Raw genomic sequence first — 21,290 nt, 5'->3', positions numbered from 1 at the left:
CTTAGCTCATTTTGTTTATTCTTGCGTCATATGCTTCACTTAGCCAATTTGCTCGACAATAGCAATGACACTCTTGCATTACTAGCTTGTTTGCATTATTCAAGCTTTGTCCAACCTTGAACTAATACCATGACCAACTCTTGGCATGTTCTACACTCTTGCATCATCCTTGAGTTTGGGCCAACTCAATTCCATAGAGATGCATCAATGTCAACATCGCATATTGCGTTTGTCAACCTGGCCTGCCTTGTCTTCCTCAATGAAGTTGCATTGTGTCGGCCAATAAGCTTCATTATTTAGCCAATGTCCTTTACAGTGTAGCGCCACCTTTGCGCGTCACTGGCCCTGCAGGGTCTTGCTATCTTAGCACTTGACAGTCTATGGAGTAGCACGCAACCTTTGCGCGTCACTGAGTTGGCCTGCAATACTGTAACACGCAATCATTGTGCGACACTTGCCTGGCCGGTTATAGCAGGGTACTGGACTACAGGTTATTGCGGTTGTTGTAGGAGTTATGGTGAAAAAAGCAATGATACCGGCTACGACATAAGGCCAAATGTCGTTTACATTGTGATTTGACGATGAAAAAAAATTGATCAGGTCCCCCAAAGGACATCGTTAACCCCCACCCATTGTGGTTAAGCCCGTAAAATGCAAGATCATAGCATTCAACAGATGCATCATGTCTCACTTGTACTATGTTTGGGTCAAAATCTCCCGGTTCTCCAGTCTTGTCATAAACTCTCATAGGAGGATTTAGAGTTGGAGTTTACCCGAACGACTCTGGAGCCAAGAAATGCTCTTCCGGTATTTGCAAGAGATGCACCAAGCGGAATTTCATGGTTAACTAGTACGAAGCCGCTGCAAAGCATATTGAAGCATCCCATTTTTCTATACCCGTCACCCTATTTGCGAAAGTAGTATATTCAGAATTCGCACTCTTAATGCAAAATATTCAAGAACATATTCGTCGTTCATTTACATGATAGGAATCATACCGTCCAGTAAGCAAATATTAGAGTATCTGCATCGCCAAATAATTCTGGGTATACCTGAAAATTTTAGTATGACATGAAATAGTTGGATGAATTCTGAACAAGAAACTAAAACCAAGTTACAGTTAAGGAAGATGACTTACTGCCCATCCAAATTCGATACTGTTTACATCTTCTCCAGGGCCATTCTGTACTGATATCTCCGCCGTGGTCGTTGCTACTGTGTTTCATTAGCTGGGAGAAACGTTTGGCATTTACCAACTGCTTCTTTGTAGTCCTTATTACTGGTACTGTCCCGAAAGGACAATGACTTTCATTGTAATAATGCTCCAAGGCTGAGATGCTTTTACTGGATGCATTTGCTCCATCTAGTAATAATTCTTGTTTGATTATACGTTTTATCTGTATAAGAATCACATTTAGTAGAAGGTAAAGTCAGTCCTGCTGCATATGATGATCTTGTTTGGCCTAGAAAATTGCCGAGCAATCAAATAAACGCGCACAATGGTGTGTGGCTGTGTATCCCAATAGGACTGGATCGATGATAAGGATTTGGCTTTTAGGGGGCAAAGCATGGTTTTCATAGTTGCAAATTCACATGGATTACAGGGTAATAGTGTTACCTTGTGTTTGTGATTCTTGAGCAATGGATTATTGAAAGCTAGTTGTCTGTAGATGTCTATGCAGTCAACTATATCACCATTTGTAGCCTATAAATAATAGGCAGAAAGAAAGAAAACACTATGCCAATGTTAATGCATTTCATCCAGAACATAATCCGAATTATAGTATATCACACGCACAAATCCATGTGCAGCTCTATTTGAAGTGTGTGGGCTTCCAACTCATAACCAATTGGCAATGAGTGGAGTAGCACCACACCTTATATATTGGATCTAGCCTAAGGAGTTAAGCTATGTGGGACTATTTTAGATCTCCAACATGCCCCCTCCACGTGTAGGGCTCTGTGAGTCCTCTACATCGTGGACCGCTGTATGGTTGCCCTGCCTTCTTGGGTCTTACTGGGTCTTACGTCTCATACAGGGCCTACGTCTCATACAGGGCAAAGCATGGTTTTCATAGTTGCAAATTCACATGGATTACAGGGTAATAGTGTTACCTTGTGTTTGTGATTCTTGAGCAATGGATTATTGAAAGCTAGTTGTCTGTAGATGTCTATGCAGTCAACTATATCACCATTTGTAGCCTATAAATAATAGGAAGAAAGAAAGAAAACACTATGCCAATGTTAATGCATTTCATCCAGAACATAATCCGAATTATAGTATATCACACGCACAAATCCATGTGCAGCTCTATTTGAAGTGTGTGGGCTTCCAACTCATAACCAATTGGCAATGAGTGGAGTAGCACCACACCTTATATATTGGATCTAGCCTAAGGAGTTAAGCTATGTGGGACTATTTTAGATCTCCAACATGCCCCCTCCACGTGTAGGGCTCTGTGAGTCCTCTACATCGTGGACCGCTGTATGGTTGCCCTGCCTTCTTGGGTCTTACTGGGTCTTACGTCTCATACAGGGCCTACGTCTCATACAGGGCAAAGCATGGTTTTCATAGTTGCAAATTCACATGGATTACAGGGTAATAGTGTTACCTTGTGTTTGTGATTCTTGAGCAATGGATTATTGAAAGCTAGTTGTCTGTAGATGTCTATGCAGTCAACTATATCACCATTTGTAGCCTATAAATAATAGGCAGAAAGAAAGAAAACACTATGCCAATGTTAATGCATTTCATCCAGAACATAATCCGAATTATAGTATATCACACGCACAAATCCATGTGCAGCTCTATTTGAAGTGTGTGGGCTTCCAACTCATAACCAATTGGCAATGAGTGGAGTAGCACCACACCTTATATATTGGATCTAGCCTAAGGAGTTAAGCTATGTGGGACTATTTTAGATCTCCAACATGCCCCCTCCACGTGTAGGGCTCTGTGAGTCCTCTACATCGTGGACCGCTGTATGGTTGCCCTGCCTTCTTGGGTCTTACTGGGTCTTACGTCTCATACAGGGCCTACATCTGATACCATATTTGAAGTGTGTGGGCTTCCAACTCATAACCAATTAGCAATGAGTGGAGTAGCACCACACCTTATATATTGGATCTAGTCTAAGGAGTTAAGCTATGTGGGACTATTTTAGATCTCCAACAAGCTCAATTTGTTACGCCGGAATACTAAACAATGCGTACCGTGTAGCTCGATTTGGGCAGAGTTTCAAAAATAAAACATTTCAGGGTATAATTCGAAATAAAATCAAAAGGTAGTATAATCTTACAACAATGGTCTTAGTCGGTGGTTTATTAAGAATTTTGAGTTGTGTCTCCAACTCCAAATCCTCTTCTTCTGACACAATGCGACCTTCTGCTTTATAAAAGTTGTGAATGCTTGAAAGCAAAACTAGTGCCGCCACTAGTGAGGATGAGATCAAGATCCTAAGGTCCATGTTTTCTGAAATTCAGAACTGCAATGAGAATGAAAGATGGATTTTGTGCAAAGGCCAAAGGATCCGTTTCCCTTGTGCTTATATGTTAAAATAAGACTGTCAAAACATTAATATTTGGGATAATTCCTTTACTAAGTAGGCAACTCTTGATATACAGTGCACCCAACATTTAATACATATGATTTAACTGCTTGAAATCTTAGCTATGTTGCCTGAATCCCTGTCATCCAGTGTTCTAAAAATGCAAGATATTCAAAGAAAACATTAAAAACACCAAGAGGTAACAATATTACACAACCCACCAAACCCTCATTCAAACCCTCAAAACTGTAAACAGCACAGTCAGGGGAGGAACAATACTACTAGCACACAAGAAAAACATAGAAACAGAACTTCACACAAGAGAAAGGTACAATGATGCTACGATTTCAACCTGCTTTGAAATACATTGTGATGACCACTACACATATGGGTATGATTTAACTAGGATCATGACCTTCTATGTCAGCTCATTCCATTAAATCTCTCTCCACTATTGTGGGAGTCTATTGATCTTGCGGTAACGATACTCAGCAAAGGTTTTGCTGGAATACTTGGATGGGTTCTCATCGTTCACCAGTGACTCAATAGGGCCAATAATCGCATCCTGTGGTGGTGTTGAGAATACCGCCCATGACATACGCGTACGTTCCTCGTTCACTAAGCTCCTGTGTAGGACACTCTTGCATTTACCGTTGCTTAACACCTGAAACGAAACCATTAGCATTTAATACAACTTCAACAATCTGTAATTCACATAAACAATAGGCCTTGCTTCAATTCTTCTAATGGGGTAGCACACAACTCTATAATACATTTTATTCTTGTGCCTATTGGGGTGGGACTATGTAGCATTGTAGCGTATGTAAGTGATGGAAGAGTTGTAAGGAATTACGAATTACCTCAATTTGATCACCAATGTGCACATAAAGAGCATTTGGCAAGCAACCTACGGCAATCCAGTTGCCATCCTTCCAGACTTGGAGGCCAGGGACATCGTTTGGGACGAGAATGGTGAGAGCAGACATATCAGTATGGGGTTCAACTCCTAAAACCAATTGAGGTTGTGGACAGGGTGGATACATATTTATCTTCATCTCTAACTCTATTTCATCCCCTCCCAACTTACTCTTCAGAATGCTTTTATCCTCTAAACCAAGCCCCTCAGAAAGCAACTCAAGAATTGTGAAATTCACTCTCAAAACTTCCTTAGTATATTCTTCTGTCACGTTCCTGCATTTCAGTTCAGATGTCATGGATAAAACAAATAGAAAATGGACAATATATAAACATATGAGCTAGTACTATCACCTGTACGAAGGAGGGTGTTCCGGCCAAGTTTGATGGTTAACCTTGCAAGGAGGATGCATAAGATGGAAATAGTAATCTACCCATTCAATCTTGTCGCCATAATTCCTAACCATCTTGGTCGCATAGCCTTCGAAATTTCCCGAGGAAGGATTACTTGCATGCTTCTGTTTCTCTTCTTCACTCAGCTTAAAGAACTCCTCGCCTACAAATCGAAGCTGCTCAAGGAGAGATTGCGGGATTCCATGATCAGTAAGAGCAAAAATTCCCCATTCATTGCATGCTTTTGAAAGTTCATGAACTAATACATCTTTATTTGGTTGAGATAACGAGATTACGGGCACTTGAATTCCCTCGATAGCTTGGCTACACTCCGGCCTCTCATTTTCGGAGCGCAAAAAATGTTTTGGCAGATCGGAAATACTTTCTTTATCCACACTTTTCTCATCAATTGTGGAGCTCATTGCAAGTTTAGTGTTGAAAAGTCTAACAATTTGATAAGGTTATATAGTGTTTCAATTTGGTTGAGTGAAGAACATAGTAGTAGCTGCACCATCAACAAATCCATACACGTGATGAGTCTCTAGTTGTTAGCTTGAATGCAGAACTCCCTAGACTAGTAGCGGTAATTGGAGGTAGATGTACCATCAACAAAACACAAGGAGTTAAAGAAGAGTTAAGCACTTCCCTAACTAACAGTCAAAATAAGTTCTTGGAAGAAAATTGGGATCATTTTCTATTCTTGTCCTGGTACAATGCAGAGACATAACCACTAAAATAACGGAAATGATTTGTGTCCAAGTTGCTTGGTGTAACTAACTTAGACATGGTGCTAAGTGGATAGCCACCATATCCCATGTGTCTTATAATACTCCCCCTTAGGATTGTACTACTCCAAAGTATTGCCTCACTAATACTTTCTCCAGGAAAATCATTTGGGAAAAAAACCCCTGAGAGCTGGGAACTCACAACAATATCGACGATGCGAATCATTCACTCCGTAAAAAATTTGTGAAGAAAAGTCTCGGGCAGTAAATACCTGAACCAGATAATACAGGCGGTTGTACGATAACCTCATCTCAAGAAAATCCATGGATATATATCTATTTAGAAGATGATCACTACTCTAAGATTGTTCACTCATTAAAAATCTCGCCAAGAAAACTTAGAGGGACTAAACTTGAACGTAGAAAAACACGAGTACTCAGAACGATAAACCCATAAATGTTGTCTCATTAAAACCTTAAATGGAAAAACCCAGAGGGACAAAAACCAGGATGAAGAAAAAAGAGTACAACATTTCGAACTATGGATAGCACTGGATTCGCATGCCTCGTTAGACCTTGACAAGGAAAACCTAGAGGGAAAAACCTTGACTAAGGTTTTTCCCCATGATCCATATCTGCTGATCATTGTCATTTATAATACTGCATATAGAGAACACGAACCATCTTTTAATGCCTTCAGTGGCTTCCTTTACTTGAGAAACTTAATTCTCCTCTGCGCAATTTCTTCACGATTGTATGATTGTGAGAGTTTTTTGTTCTCCAGTAGCTTTGTACGAACAGAACCATTGGCTTGGATAACCTGTTTAGCTGCTTTGATGAAAAATCAAGACTCAACAGTCTGATTGGTTTTCTCTGAGAGAGATATCTTCCGATCTTTTATAAAATAGATCAAGCATAGTGGTACCACGAAGATGATAGAACTTTTTTTCGGACTAATGTCTCGGTATAGGCGGTAGAATGGGGCTTACGTGTTTACAACAAACCCAAATACCATATATGTATAACATATTTCAGCAAATGTATCATTTACACATCTCTAGTGTAATATATCAATCTTAAAGGTAAGAGACTGCACAACTCCAATTGTGCCAGCTTGTCTATTTTAACATGTCTAAACCTTAAAAGTTGACAAAATTAGTGAGATGCTAATAAAAATGTTCAACCAATATAGACTGAAATCTTGTTTTACGGGATTTTCATCTCGAATTCCTCCTTTATGCATTTTTTGTGCTTTGGAAAGCTCTTGAGGAGTTCAAATCAAGTTAATATTGTATGCGTTAAATATAGCAAATCCAGAGCTGATCTCATATTCCTAGATTAATAAGTATTCACTTAGAGTTTGACCACAATCGTCCAGATCGTTCGAAACCACACAAGGCTCGATTAAACTTTAGTGAATAGACATGACATGGTGTTTCTTCCGATGGATGAAACCTTTAGAATTTCATGTAGACATCTGTGAAAGAATTTGTGCCATATGTTAGTTGATTTCATTTTCTTACTCTATGCAAACTCCACTTGTTGCCAATAACTCAACATTATCGGGTGTCGGGATTGCAAACATTTACTTGTGGAAAATAAATCTCACATTTTCGAGTATTTGGCCGCAGTTCCAAATTATTATTTTTTATTTGCGAGAAACTGGTTTTCTGCTTGAATCACTCATTTCCAAACTAACCAATCATTCTTTTAATAACACTCCCTTATACATTGTGGTTTAACACCAAAATCATTGATGATAGTATCAATGGATATTTTGAACGTGTCACCAATAAAAATTGTATTATGATCCCATATTTATCTACTGCATGCACTCCTTATGAAAATTCTCTCATTTTAAGGTTCGAAAAGACGTTCCCCTATTATAATAACTATATTCAGATAATAGAATCTTTCTTTTGTTAATATGTTCAAGAGCAGTATATTTCAACAATTGTGATTGGTATTTTCTTCTTGAAGGAGCGGAATATTTGAATCAACTAATTATCATGCTTAAGGTGTGTTTTAAATGACACACGTGCTACTACAATCATGGCTTCCTGAAGGACGAACTTGATTATTTTATTTTTTTGATGTTAAACATCAAGATGAGATTAATTCGTCATCAACTAGGATAATTCACGTCGTTTTCCAGGCAGTATCCGTCCACCCCCACCCACCCCAATAACAGGAATATTTTTTTATCATATATGTAAATCTTATTGTAGTAGTATTTGCAATGGAATGCAGCAAGTCCCAAAGTGGAAACATGACAATGGTTTTATGAGTAAGAAGTTCGTGATATTTTCTGGACGAGTTAATAATTCACTGAATACACAAGAACAATACAATACTCAATCTGGTATATCCACGTGAATCCTAAAATAAAGTCCACTATCTTAAGTTTCTCCACCTGCTGTAAAGACTACTAGCACTCAACTATTTTCGGTCATATTCCAAAATAGTAAAGGACTAAAATTTTTCATTAACCACTCTATCAATCCCCTAAATCTACAAGTTAATCAGAGATATATTGAGTTAAATGTTCTTTCGTATAATCAATATAAATTCCTTTGTATCGTTTTAGATCAAGTAAGATATAAAGACTATCAAAGATAATCAATCTTAGTTCATAATCTATGAAATTCGGATTTTGAAGAGGACCCCAAGTGATAGATAAACGATCTATACAACAGGATATAAAAGGTCTATCAAGATAAACAAGCTTTTCAGATCCTAGCCAATCAAGTTTGCACGAAGTATAATCACAAAGATCATAATACCAAAAAGAAAATCTTCTAGTCTTCTAATCTTCAGTCTTCAAAGTACCTAACACAAAAAACTTGATTCCTTCATGATCCCTCATATACAGAATGAAGTTAACAATACATGATCACAAGTCCTATCTTCAGATCTTTAATTAAAGATCATATCTAAAATCGTCAATCCTTGATGTAATTTGAGAGAACTTATATCAGAAGAAAGGATCACACAATAAGCAAACTAGGTGGTATCAAGGTTCAACTATACTATTAGTCAATCAAATCAATAATCAAAACCTAAAATAACAATACGATTCTAGTTTCCTACCACTGGTACTACTACCCGCTTCTTGATCCCAAAGAAGGCTTTAAACGAAGAAGACGCATGATATTTCACCTAATTAGGATACTTTTCTATCCTTAGAGTATTACGAGAAAATTGTTAGTCGGCTTACCTCACACTAACTATAAAATAAAGTACGTGTATCACGGGTTAAGTTTGTAAAAAAACAAACTTCACTATTTATAATGACCATGGTTGTTTGGACACCAAGGAATTACCAAATCCGAAAATACCAAAAGATGTGCAATAAATACCAAGTTGGACAACATTTGTAAATATTCCAAATGTTGTCCAACTAATATACTAAAATCTCTCATGGATGACAACCGAATATTAGCTAGCATACAAGTATACTTTACTAATATAACATCCATATATATGCTTTAATTACTGGGAAATTAAAGACGTGTGAATTTTGAATATCAAAGAAGATATTATGGAATATTTAGGTTTGGGATCTCACGTTGAGTATCAAGGAAGATATTTGAACATTAAGTAATAATAATATAACATATGTTCAAAATATTATGTCGACATTGTGAACTTTCGATAATAACCAAACCTAGTTTTGATAGCTAACAAAACTCTAAGATTATAGACGGATCGGGAAAAGTGTTTAAATGGTTATTGTCAGGGATCGGTCCTTCTGTAGATCCCCAAATAAGGGATCGGTCTTGTTGTAGATCCCTGGAAATGGTATAAATCGTTTGATTACTTTCAAGTACGAAACAAATTTCGCAAGTATACTTCCTTAAACTAATGTGGTTAAACATAGTTTTCTAGGCTTGGAATCAACCCAAAGTTCAACATACTAACCAGTAATGAATTACAAAGATAATATTATGTCGCGTTTACGAAGTTCAAAAGATAAACATTATACTTCATAACCAATATACCAAAGTTGTATGAAATAACTAGTATATACTTCCTTGACACTTTGATCATAATGGAATAATCAAGTCACCAATACTATAGAGATATAAATATACTTTGTATGTTATGTTTATAATCTAAAGGACTTGAAAGAAACGTAAATAAAAAAAGAAACAAGTCAAATATGTATTACTAACCTCGAACATAAGGATACCATGTGGGTTGATGCCGATACGTCTTCAGGTTCTTCAGAGTAACAGAAGCTTGTTTCAGTATTTCTAATGTTCCTAGTGTTATGGTGGTTTTTAGTATAGGGCGAAATCTGTAAAAGTTTGTCTACCTGACCCGGCATCAGAAGTAGTAGACCTTGATATGTTTATATTCCCCAAGGAATTTGAAGAATATATAAAAATCTGATGAGTTTTTATGTCTCTCTTCATATTATATTGAAGCTCAATCTCCTAGATGAATTGGTTACTAGTATAGAGTCTAATGAGTATTTAAGCTCATAGCTGCATTACTCACCAATGTCGGAGCCTTCCGAGTATTCATTTTGTGTTATGTTCCCAAGCCAAACTTTTGATGTTGACATGACAAGTAATGTTCCCTCGCAAGCTGAGTAGCATGAATTTCCCGAAGTGTCGGGATTAAAATATGCATGGAAGTACTCAATTATAGGCACACAAAGTTATGTTGTCCTCTGAAACATAATTGGTGATTTTGTATGAACGCACAAAATTCACCAGAAATTGATTGATTTTGTGTCAGCTCACAAAATTCAATTTTTCTAACCTAATTTTATTAATTTACAAAAATTAGGTTTTTTGCGGCCTACGCAATATCTCGAACCCTATTGGTCGAGAAAAAACCTAGGAGAACTAGGAAAGTAATCCATCATGGATATAGCAGGAGCAAGATCTTATTAAGAATTGGAAAACGAGAAACAAAGATAAATTGCGGCAAAAAAAGGCAGGAACAAAAGAAGGCGCGACCACATCACTTGGTCGGCCAGTTTTTCCTAGCAGGCATTGCCCGTGGCCGACCGACCACGCCCCATATACTGCCTGTCGTCCCCATCTTTCTCACCGACCAATCAGATCGCTCTAAATGCGCAACACACGCTTCTAATTAAAATTGGAAGTTGTCTGGTAGATACACCTAATTCCTTAAGGAATCGTAAATAGGCTGCCCATGTCAGTCTTAAAACAATCACGGCCGTACGTTTTGGACGGCTGATTTATCAAGCCTAGCCACCTCCCAACACGGTCGTACAAGCTCTATGACACGCACCGGTGGACCCACTTATGCCTCAGCCAATCGAACCCCTTACAACTTGCAAGCGGAGCCACTGAACGATCACTCAAAGAAGGTTGGCCGCGCAGCGTTCAAAACCCTAATTTGTGTTAGTAGCAGCATATTACTGTCACAAAACGATCTTGTTCGTCCAACATGGCTAGCCGAATCGACCAGCCCAAATCCAATTTTAGTCGGCCAATGAAATACCAACATGCTCTCCGGTGGACTGCCTTCAGCCCTGGACGATCGAATTTTTCAAGCCGTCAACTAGCGCCTCCAATCGCTAGCACAAAGTAGGTTGGCCACACGGTTTCGAAACCTCAAGGTCGACTAACGGCAGTATATAACTGCCGCAAAGCAATCTCGGCCCTCCAACTTCGCCAGCCGGATTGACCGGCCTAGATTCAATCTTAATCAAAGGGCAAGGTGCGGATATGCTCACCAGTGGCCCGACTATTGTGCTGGTCGATCGGAAAGCTCCACAACGCGGCTAACACCAAAAAACGTCAGCCCAAAGTAGGTTGGCCACACGACTATTAAACCCTAAATTGAATTAACGGTAGTATGTAACTCTCGCAAATCATTTCGTCTATCCAACTTCGCTAGCCGAATCAACCGGCCTAGATTTAATTTTAGGGGACCAATAAGATGTCACCGTGATCACCGGCCACCCTTCTTCCATAAGGAACAATCGGCCAAGTCGCGGCCTGCATATATGTCTCATAAACGATCGCCTAAAAGTGGCTAGTCGCACTGCCAATAGGAATTTTAATAAATTCAGGAGAAGCCGTTAAATGCCGCAAATCATCTCGGCCGTCCAACTTTGCTGTCGAATTGACCGGCCTAGATCAAATCTTAGGCGATCAATAAGATGTCGCCGTGGTCGCCATCCGTCACTCTCCTATAAAGACCGATCGACCTACCTTTGGCGCGCATGAACAACTCCTAGCAGCTTCTCGAAAATGTCCGGTCATGCTCCTTTTAAGACATTAGGCTCCGCGACTAACTTAAATAAGACTTATACAATGATGCTTCATGAGCATCGATTATTTTGAGTTGCTTGCTTAAAAGCGATGCTTTATATGCATCGAATACAATCGATATTTTATAAACAACGATTTCATAAAATAATTTAACCCTAAAGCATTACATGCTATTTCTTGCGGCAAGTCTCACAACCTGACTTGTAGCATATGACCGCCCGCCGCCTAGATTGCGCGTGATTGGTCAAAAAAATTAGGTCTTACAAACAAGACCCACTCAGCAACTTGAAATGTATTTTCTACAAAATACTCGAGACATCAAACATGTCACAAACAGGGGAATGTTCATTAGGGTATTGGTCTGGCGGTCTACAGCGTACGACGTGCAACACGCCCATTACAAGAAAGTGTCAGGAAAGGCGGGCAGTTAGTGATGATAGAGAAGTAGTGGGACAAAACCACCCAGTCTTCCCCTCATAGTGGAGACGTGGTTTTCACCATCATGCACGATCCCACTCCTCCATCACTCAACTATTCCTAGTTCCTATGAGATCAGGGTGTGATCGGCTATGACTTGTATAAATAGGTTTTCAACATATTTCAACAAAAAGGAACATGTGTTATCAACATAAGTATCCAGAAAAAACACCAAGAACTGGTAGCTTACATTCTGCAAGCCAGTTCCATATTCTGATACAAGTTATAAAACAGCCACACCTTCATAATTCAACATTATGATCTCAACACCTTCTTCGCTTCCCTCCCTAAGATCAACCCTTCTCTTTTATTTTGTGACCGAATTGAATATGGAACGACCATTTCTTGGATTAGTCCAGAGTCTTACATATTGATCTATCGAATCTAAAAGTACTCATGTGTAGTACATTTGTTTAAGGTTCGAATTCGTTTCTCATCAACACACCCAAATTTACCAAAACCAGCAGAATCAATTTTTACCCCAAAATACCTAGTCTAACCAAACGAAGTTGACTCTAGTAATTTAATCATGCAACTTCGAGTTTTGGAGCTCAGATATGATAACCAAACTTTCCATATCAACGCTTGGTGGGTTCAACCAAGCAATGCTCTAACAATCTCCCCCTTTGTCAATTTTAGTGATAAAACTCTTTACATATGGAGAATACAAGAATTAAAAGACATAACATTAAATTACATTACATAACACAACAATCTCTTAATTCAATCTTCATACGCTTGATTCCAAATTTCAACAACACAAATACCTGAAAATATTCAAGCAATAAATGCTGCAATTGAAGCATTTGAATAACAAAAGATTTACTCCCCTAAAAGAAATCTAGGTATATATTTTATCTGAACATATTTGTTATTCTCCTTTTTAGTATGTATTACTACACAACATGATATGTTTATCCCCCTTAATCAATGGTTTACTCTTTTCTGTTTAGATATATACTTTTTAGCACATATAATTTACTAAGTGATTATCAGTCACTGTATACTCCATATAATGATAAAGAAACAAAGAAATACAACAAGTAGTTTGAAAGGACCCTCAAGTTCATAAGAACTTGATACAACCTATAAGAGTTAAGAAAATAAAGTATAACATACCACTTCTGATAAGCAATCAAAGCAAAATTACAAAAGTAATTAGCTTTGACTCTTACCAAGGAACAATTACCAGAAATAATCTTCCTTTATTTTGATAAGCCTAACTAGGTTAGATAACTAGTTTCTTATTAGGAACCGATTATATAAAAATAATCGTACCTATTTCGATAAGCGTAAACTAAGATCAGAATTAACTTAGTTTTTTTCTTGTCATGATCTAATTATAACAAAATATTTTTACCTTGTTTTGATAAGCAAAACTAGGTTAGATGAATAGTTTTCTTATCAGGAAAACGATTAACAGAAATAATTTTTAGCTCACTTTGATAATCCAAACTAAGATCGAGATCGATCAGGTTACTTATCAGGACAGAGATTATCAGAAATAATTCTTCCCTCGGTTTTCACAACCCCACATATCCCGCAAAGATATAACATAAAGCATTAGTTCAAATCAGAACTCTTCCCCATTATTTTGTTACTCCCTCCAAACAATAGAATTACAAAAAGACAACCTTTACCATAGAAAGGTCTAAAAGATCTTAGTTATTACTTGACACAAAGTAAAAAGATAAAACTGAAACTCGTATGTCACTAAATACGCAACTTACGATAATTTGTAACTTCACACATGAGTTTTAATCAATCATATTCTTATGATTGTTTGATAAAGCAACCCAAAGTGTTAGATATGAAATCGTCTCAATTAAAAAGTCTGAAACTTATTAATGAAAATCGAAAGTTAATCTCATAACTGAAAGAAAATAGACTTATGAATTACACAAGTTGCATAATCAAACTATCAATAAAATGACAAAATATTTATAAAATAAAATTTTTATCATTAACTTATTATTGATAGTTTAAAAATAGGCCTTGTACAGATATTTAAATTGATCAACAATTGATTAGTCTATTATAAAGACAAAATAAGAAGAATCTTTCTTAATCCTTGGACTGCTCTGGTTGTTTACTGATGTTTCTTTAGTGTTCAAACTCTTGAAATAGGTCTCAAGAGACTTGTTAGCAACCGTCTCTTGTTTTTCAATCTTTTCAACTTGTTCTTTCATCAGTGCAAGATCTGCAGCAGTCTCTTCAATCTTATACTTTAACCAATCCTGATTTCCAACTGATATGATACTATCGGTTCTTAGCTCTTCCATATTGGCGATGTAATCAACCATTCAGTCGGTAGGAAATCACTTGGTTACCTTTGAATCTTGATAATCAAAACCAAACAAGCACGACTCCTTTTGAGATCCTTCAGCATTATCAGAAACAAGCACGACTCCTTATGAGACGTAGATGCAACAACATATGAAACTTCCGTACTTCTGTAATCTTGTGATATATTAAAAGGATCATTCTTAGGTTCTTCCATAACCAAATTTAGATTCATTGTATTATAGGTTGTTTTAGAGAATTGCTCGGTCGAACTCACAAGTGTTGTTATCTAAAGCTTGTTGTCAAATTTAGTTGTCAAAACTTTATCTTGATTTCTAGTCTGCAATTAGTTAAGTCTCAGATTAGGATAAAAGATGTAGTTGAGAAACGGACATCATGACAGTCACCATTGCGTTCTATCATTTGAAGGCGAAGATCAACTGAATCTTTTGGAAAACTTCTTCAAAAAAAGGTAAGTGAAGATTGAACCACCTATATCTTAAGTTATATTCATCTTTCTATCTATGAGACGTTGTCGCAAAACTAATTAGACTACCTTAAGCATACCAAAATTTTCGAGTCAAGTTTATCTTGTAACTAGTCCTCGAAATATGACTAAGCTTAATGAACATTTCATACTTGATGAATTTCGGTTAAGGAAAATTTATTTTGCAATCAAAATCATGATTCAAGAATTATCATTAGAAAATATCCTGGAACAGTGATATGTGTCATTGATGTTATTTGAGAATGTTTCGAATCGATTTAGAGAGAAATATTACAAATTCAGATACAAGACAGCGTACGTATCAGTCTTACAAACTGGGAAAACTGTTATAAGTTTGAAGTCATAATACATGTACTTTGTACACGTAACGGAATAGTTATATGTCGACAAACAGATTTTTGGTATGCATACTCGTATGCACACCTTAAAAAAACTGTGAACTCGTTAACCCGGATCGGTACACAAACCAGTATGCGTACTAGAAAAGAATTGTTGGTCCCGAAACCGGTTTGGTATTCATACCTGTACACGTACCAGAAAAGTTATGTGGACTCTGGAACTCTGTTATGTTTAAATGGTATCCATACCAGTACACATACCAAATTTTTTTTGTGAACTTCGGAAACCGGTTATGTCTTAAGGTTTACATAATTGTACACGTACCATGACATAAATGTTCACGAACATGTTAAGTATTTGTACCTTGTACGCCTATTTACCATGTCGATTAAATTCATATGCACATAAAATTATTTTTCCGAGATAATTAGCATTTGAATAATCTCTAAAAAAACCATAGACATATTTGATCACATGATTGTGTTTCGATTTAATTCTTAAGTGTTTATGAAAATACTCAAGCATATAGTTCAGTTGGCTAGCTTCAGTTAACCATTCATGAGCGTGGTCCTTATACACAGTTTGGCTAAGGTTCATCCTAACCAGAGTGTATATCTTGATTATGTTAACCAGATTCAAAGATTCATCCAAGGGTGGATATTGTTTGTTTGGTTCTAAAGCTATCTTAGCTTAAACCTAAAGCAACCTATGCTTTGAATGTATATATAAGGGGAACCACAAACAATTTGGATTTTCGAATATCAACACTACTTTTCTTGGTGTGTCCTAGTTGTAAACTAGAGTCGTCCTCTTCCTAAAACTCTTCTAGGGGTTATCAACTACAAATACTTCACAGGGATTCGTGAAGCCAGGTGCAATAATTGTTTATCAGATAGCTCGAGTATCCTGATCTTGTTCGATTGTTAAGTTGCTCACTTGAACAAGATAGATAGAAATCATCAAAGTTCTCTTCGTCTCAAAATTTGTTGATTCCACAAGTTTAATACTTGTGAGGTGAATAATAATTTAGGCTCCACTTCGGGTTGTATAAGTCTGGATTTTGAGATTATCTAGACTTTGTGTATTGCTATCAATTTCCATCACCTTGATGTACGGTCAAAAAGGAAATCACACATGTAGGCTTATCTGTGAGAGCCAAATTGGTTTAAAGTCTTCAATTGAGTTGAAGCAACTCTTAGTTGGTGTGACATCATCTAAGGGAATCGATTGCACGGAGTCCTGCTGGGATTCAAGAGGCGTGAGAGCGGGACTGTAACTGAATAATTGTGAGGGTTTAATTCGGTCTCAACTACATTCCAGTCTGAAGTTAATTGGTAGTAGGTGATAAGCATGTATATGCTATATTTTATACCCATATTTATTTTAGCTATGATACAATATTTTAGTTACTAATACTATTTTAGTGCTTTTGTATAAAGTACAAGTGAATTCGATCATCCAGCGAACAAACAGCAAAATGTGAGACTTAATGGTCTTTGAGACGAAAATGGAAAAATGTGGTTGGCCTGGTACTTCCATATATCAGCAACCACAATGATGAAATTTGGTTGGCCTGGTATTTACATGTATCAGCAACCACAATGATCAATTATGTTGGCCTGGTATTTCTATATATCAGCAGCACTTATTATGCTGGCTTGGTATTTCCATGTATCAGCAGCCGGGTTGGCCTGGTATTTCCATGTATCAGCAACCACAATTCTTGAAATGGGGTTGGCCTGGTATTTCCATATATCAGCAACCACAATGATGAAATGAGGCTGGCATGGTATTTCCATATATCAGCAACCACAATGAAAAAAATGACAAAATGTAGCTGGCCTGGTATCTCCATATATATCAGCAGCATAAAATTGTTTCATAGGCGAAGCACAAACTCATCAAATGAATTGAAATCAAAGTGGGGTTGGCACATGCAAATTGAAAATGAGAGTGTTTTATCTTTCTTACTTTATTACAAATATATTCTATCGGAAAAGATAATTTGTTTGCCATGTGAAGAATTAATTGAGGAATATTTACACGTGAGATTATTTTGGAAATAAAGTAACTATTTCTTCATTAGGGAGATTTTGGAAATAAGGAGAGATTATTATTTCATTGGAAGAACGAGGTGACAATACTATTTGGGGAAAGATATTGATGACGACATCAACTTGCATGCAAGATATTTTCATAGAATAATTTATTTTGATTCTTTGATTAATGAAATAAAAGAAAGGGAAGGTTATAAGAAAGGGTGTCGACTATTTGAGAGGAGAGCCGGGCCACAAGGCCGTAAGTAGAGAAGGGTTTTGAACTTTTGTTTTCGATTCTTCATTTTTCATTATCTAGAGTTTGATTTTAACATGTTTATGGATTTTGAGAAAGTCATGTCTAGCTAGAGTCATGTTAGGGTTTAGGTAGAAACCAATTTAATTGTGTAAACTCTACATTTATATGCTCAATAATTATTTGAATGACTAGTAGTTTTTCTTCATATGGCTTGGTATTTTATTGTTCAGGTGATTTTCTTGATTATTTATGCTTTTCAATTGATATGGCATGCTTTGGTTAATTTATTTGACGTGATATGCTTTAGTATTGATAGGTAATACTTTAGAATCACTACTCATTAAGCGAAGAAAATTACACCGGAGAAAACAGTATTTGAAAAGGCATGAAATATGTTTTTAACGATTAGTAGAGTTTGCATAATTAATTGGCGGAAACCGAAAATCCTAATAACTCATTCCCATTTTATTTTTATTGTTAAAATTATTATTATTTCATTTTTTTTCCCAAATTTCTAAAAATCGTTAAAACATTATCCTGTCGATTAGTTACTTTCGATATTAGTTGGTAGAGTATTTCACACTCCTCGTGGGAACGACCTGTACTTTCCATTGTCGACTAGTTAGACGTTGTGCACTTGCAGTATTATTATTGTAGGTTTCCCAACCTACCAAGTTTTTGGTGCCACTGCCGGGGAGTGGTTGCAAAATACTCTTTTGTTGATATTATTGTATATAGTTTATTTTTAGTTTTTGTACATAATTTATTTTTATTTTTCTTTTAAATTTCTTTTAGTCTTTTTATGCAGTTTACTTGATTTTGTTTTAGGTACCTTAATCCGAAGTGCTGCGGGCGAAAAGCAAGTATGTACTTGGCAAGCTTTTGCAAGAGCCACTTGGAAGATCCATTAGAGGTTTTCTTAGCTCATTTTGGGTTTGGTTTGGATGATGATAGTGTTATTTGTGAAGTCAATGCCTTGTTACACTCCGCACCGTTGCTAGACACTAATAAATTGAACCCCAAATTAGAACCTCTAGTTTTGTCCGAGTCTCGACTAGTTCCATCAGTCGAGAAAGATCCGACCTTGAACCTTAAGCCATTAAGTTCTGAATTTTTTCGTCTTGATGATATTAATAATGAAACCGTTTTAGATGATAATGGGTTTATGAGTCGTGATATTATTGCTCCATTGAGCTCTTGTTCCGCGGAAATTATTTCAGCTGATTTAGAACCTGATTTAGAGCGTGTTCCGCCAATAAAAACTGTCAAACAATCTGAATTTGTTGCGTATGGGAATGATTTACTTATCCCATCTATGCATTATTTGAATATCACTTACAATTTTCGATTGAGAATGAATTTACATACCGTTTTGGAGGTTTATAGTGTTCACAGGGACATATCTTCAACTGACCGGATTAGTTGGGATGATCCTCAACTTTTTAGACTCTATATATATGATTGGATGTATACTTTAGGGTACCAACCTCACCTTTTTTGAGACTACATGCTATTGTCAAGTAGGGAAACAAATACATTTCGCTTCATGGGAGTCAACCCATCAGATTTGTTCCCTCTACTCTATCTCTTATTTTTATTGTTTATTTTTGTATTTCCCATCTTAATTTATACGTTGGATGACTCAATTACATTGAGGACAATGTAATGTTTAAGTGTGGGGGAGTGGGTAATTATCCATATTTTTGCAGGTTTTCACTTTTCTTAGAATTAAAAAAAAAAATCAATTGCATAATATCTCTGTTTTGCTCGAGGACTAGCAAAATATAAGTGTGGGGGTGTTGATAAGCATGTATATGCTACATTTTATACCCATATTTATATTAGCTATGATACAATATTTTAGTTACTAATACTATTTAAGTGCTTTTGTATAAAGTACAAGTGAATTCGATCATCCAGCGAATAAACAGTAAAATGTGAGACTTAATGGTGTTTGCGACGAAAATGGAAAAATTTGGTTGGCCTGGTACTTCCATATATCAGCAACCACAATGATGAAATTTGGTTGGCTTGGTATTTCCATGTATCAGCAACCACAATGATCAATTATGCTGGCCTGGTATTTCTATATATCAGCAGCACTTATTATGCTGGCCTGGTATTTCCATGTATCAGCAGCTGGGTTGGCCTGGTATTTCCATGTATCAGCAACCACAATTCTGAAATGGGGTTGGCCTGGTATTTCCATATATCAGCAACCACAATGATGAAATGAGGCTGGCATGGTATTTCCATATATCAGCAACCACAATGAAAAAAATGACAAAATGTAGCTGGCCTGGTATCTCCATATATATCAGCAGCATAAAATTGTTTCATAGGCGAAGCACAAACTCATCAAATGAATTGAAATCAAAGTGGGGTTGGCACATGCAAATTGAAAATGAGAGTGTTTTATCTTTCTTACTTTATTACAAATATATTCTATCGGAAAAGATAATTTGTTTGCCATGTGAAGAATTAATTGAGGAATATTTACACGTGAGATTATTTTGGAAATAAAGTAACTATTTCTTCATTAGGGAGATTTTGGAAATAAGGAGAGATTATTATTTCATTGGAAGAACGAGGTGACAATACTATTTGGGGAAAGATATTGATGACGACATCAACTTGCATGCAAGATATTTTCATAGAATAATTTATTTTGATTCTTTGATTAATGAAATAAAAGAAAGGGAAGGTTATAAGAAAGGGTGTCGACTATTTGAGAGGAGAGCCGGGCCACAAGGCCGTAAGTAGAGAAGGGTTTTGAACTTTTGTTTTCGATTCTTCATTTTTCATTATCTAGAGTTTGATTTTAACATGTTTATGGCTTTTGAGAAAGTCATGTCTAGCTAGAGTCATGTTAGGGTTTAGGTAGAAACCAATTTAATTGTGTAAACTCTACATTTATATGCTCAATAATTATTTGAATGACTAGTAGTTTTTCTTCATATGGCTTGGTATTTTATTGTTCAGGTGATTTTCTTGATTATTTATGCTTTTCAATTGATATGGCATGCTTTGGTTAATTTATTTGACGTGATATGCTTTAGTATTGATAGGTAATACTTTAGAATCACTACTCATTAAGCGAAGAAAATTACACCGGAGAAAACAGTATTTGAAAAGGCATGAAATATGTTTTTAACGATTAGTAGAGTTTGCATAATTAATTGGCGGAAACCGAAAATCCTAATAACTCATTCCCATTTTATTTTTATTGTTAAAATTATTATTATTTCATTTTTTTTCCCAAATTTCTAAAAATCGTTAAAACATTATCCTGTCGATTAGTTACTTTCGATATTAGTTGGTAGAGTATTTCACACTCCTCGTGGGAACGACCTGTACTTGCCATTGTCGACTAGTTAGACGTTGTGCACTTGCAATATTATTATTGTAGGTTTCCCAACCTACCAGTAGGCTAGTGTCTATAGCGGCTTAATACAGTTTGGTGTTCAATCTTGACTAGGTCCCGGGTTTTTCTGCATTTGCGGTTTCCTCATTAACAAAACTTCTGGTGTCTATGTTGTTTCTTTTTCCG

General features: G+C 36.5%; 2 protein-coding genes across 2 annotated transcripts; both read right to left on the bottom strand.

Annotated features, from left to right (window-relative positions):
- Nucleotides 1-734: 734 nt before the first annotated feature.
- Nucleotides 735-3,467, bottom strand: LOC113346403. Its single transcript, XM_026589934.1, has 7 exons — nt 3,300-3,467; nt 2,613-2,699; nt 2,116-2,202; nt 1,619-1,705; nt 1,254-1,397; nt 999-1,052; nt 735-905 (listed from the first exon to the last, which is right to left on the bottom strand). Exons 1-7 carry the CDS (start codon nt 3,465-3,467, stop codon nt 735-737), a joined length of 798 nt encoding a protein of 265 aa, XP_026445719.1.
- Nucleotides 3,468-3,644: 177 nt separating this feature from the next.
- On the bottom strand, nt 3,645-5,430 carry LOC113346311 (flavonol synthase/flavanone 3-hydroxylase-like). The gene is made up of 3 exons (XM_026589856.1): nt 4,818-5,430; nt 4,409-4,739; nt 3,645-4,212 (listed from the first exon to the last, which is right to left on the bottom strand). The coding sequence occupies exons 1-3, from the start codon at nt 5,276-5,278 to the stop codon at nt 4,000-4,002; spliced, it is 1,005 nt and encodes a 334-aa protein (XP_026445641.1). The 5' UTR covers nt 5,279-5,430; the 3' UTR covers nt 3,645-3,999.
- Nucleotides 5,431-21,290: the final 15,860 nt, after the last annotated feature.

The sequence above is a fragment of the Papaver somniferum genome, unplaced genomic scaffold (assembly GCF_003573695.1).
Source record: "Papaver somniferum cultivar HN1 unplaced genomic scaffold, ASM357369v1 unplaced-scaffold_99, whole genome shotgun sequence".
NCBI lineage: Eukaryota > Viridiplantae > Streptophyta > Magnoliopsida > Ranunculales > Papaveraceae > Papaver > Papaver somniferum.
This window is presented reverse-complemented; position numbering and strand designations above follow the sequence as displayed.

Bases quoted from the DNA above. Each gene is read 5' to 3' on its own strand.
- LOC113346403 (XM_026589934.1), bottom strand. From the start codon at position 3,467: ATGGACCTTAGGATCTTGATCTCATCCTCACTAGTGGCGGCACTAGTT. The intron at 2,203-2,612 runs GTAACACTATTA...TATTATTTATAG, and splicing joins TCAAGAATCACAAACACAAG to GCTACAAATGGTGATATAGT. The intron at 1,053-1,253 runs GTAAATGCCAAA...TAAAATTTTCAG, and splicing joins GGACTACAAAGAAGCAGTTG to GTATACCCAGAATTATTTGG.
- LOC113346311 (XM_026589856.1), bottom strand. From the start codon at position 5,278: ATGAGCTCCACAATTGATGAGAAAAGTGTGGATAAAGAAAGTATTTCC. The intron at 4,740-4,817 runs GTGATAGTACTA...ACTGAAATGCAG, and splicing joins GAACACCCTCCTTCGTACAG to GAACGTGACAGAAGAATATA. The intron at 4,213-4,408 runs GTAATTCGTAAT...GTTTCGTTTCAG, and splicing joins ACATTGGTGATCAAATTGAG to GTGTTAAGCAACGGTAAATG.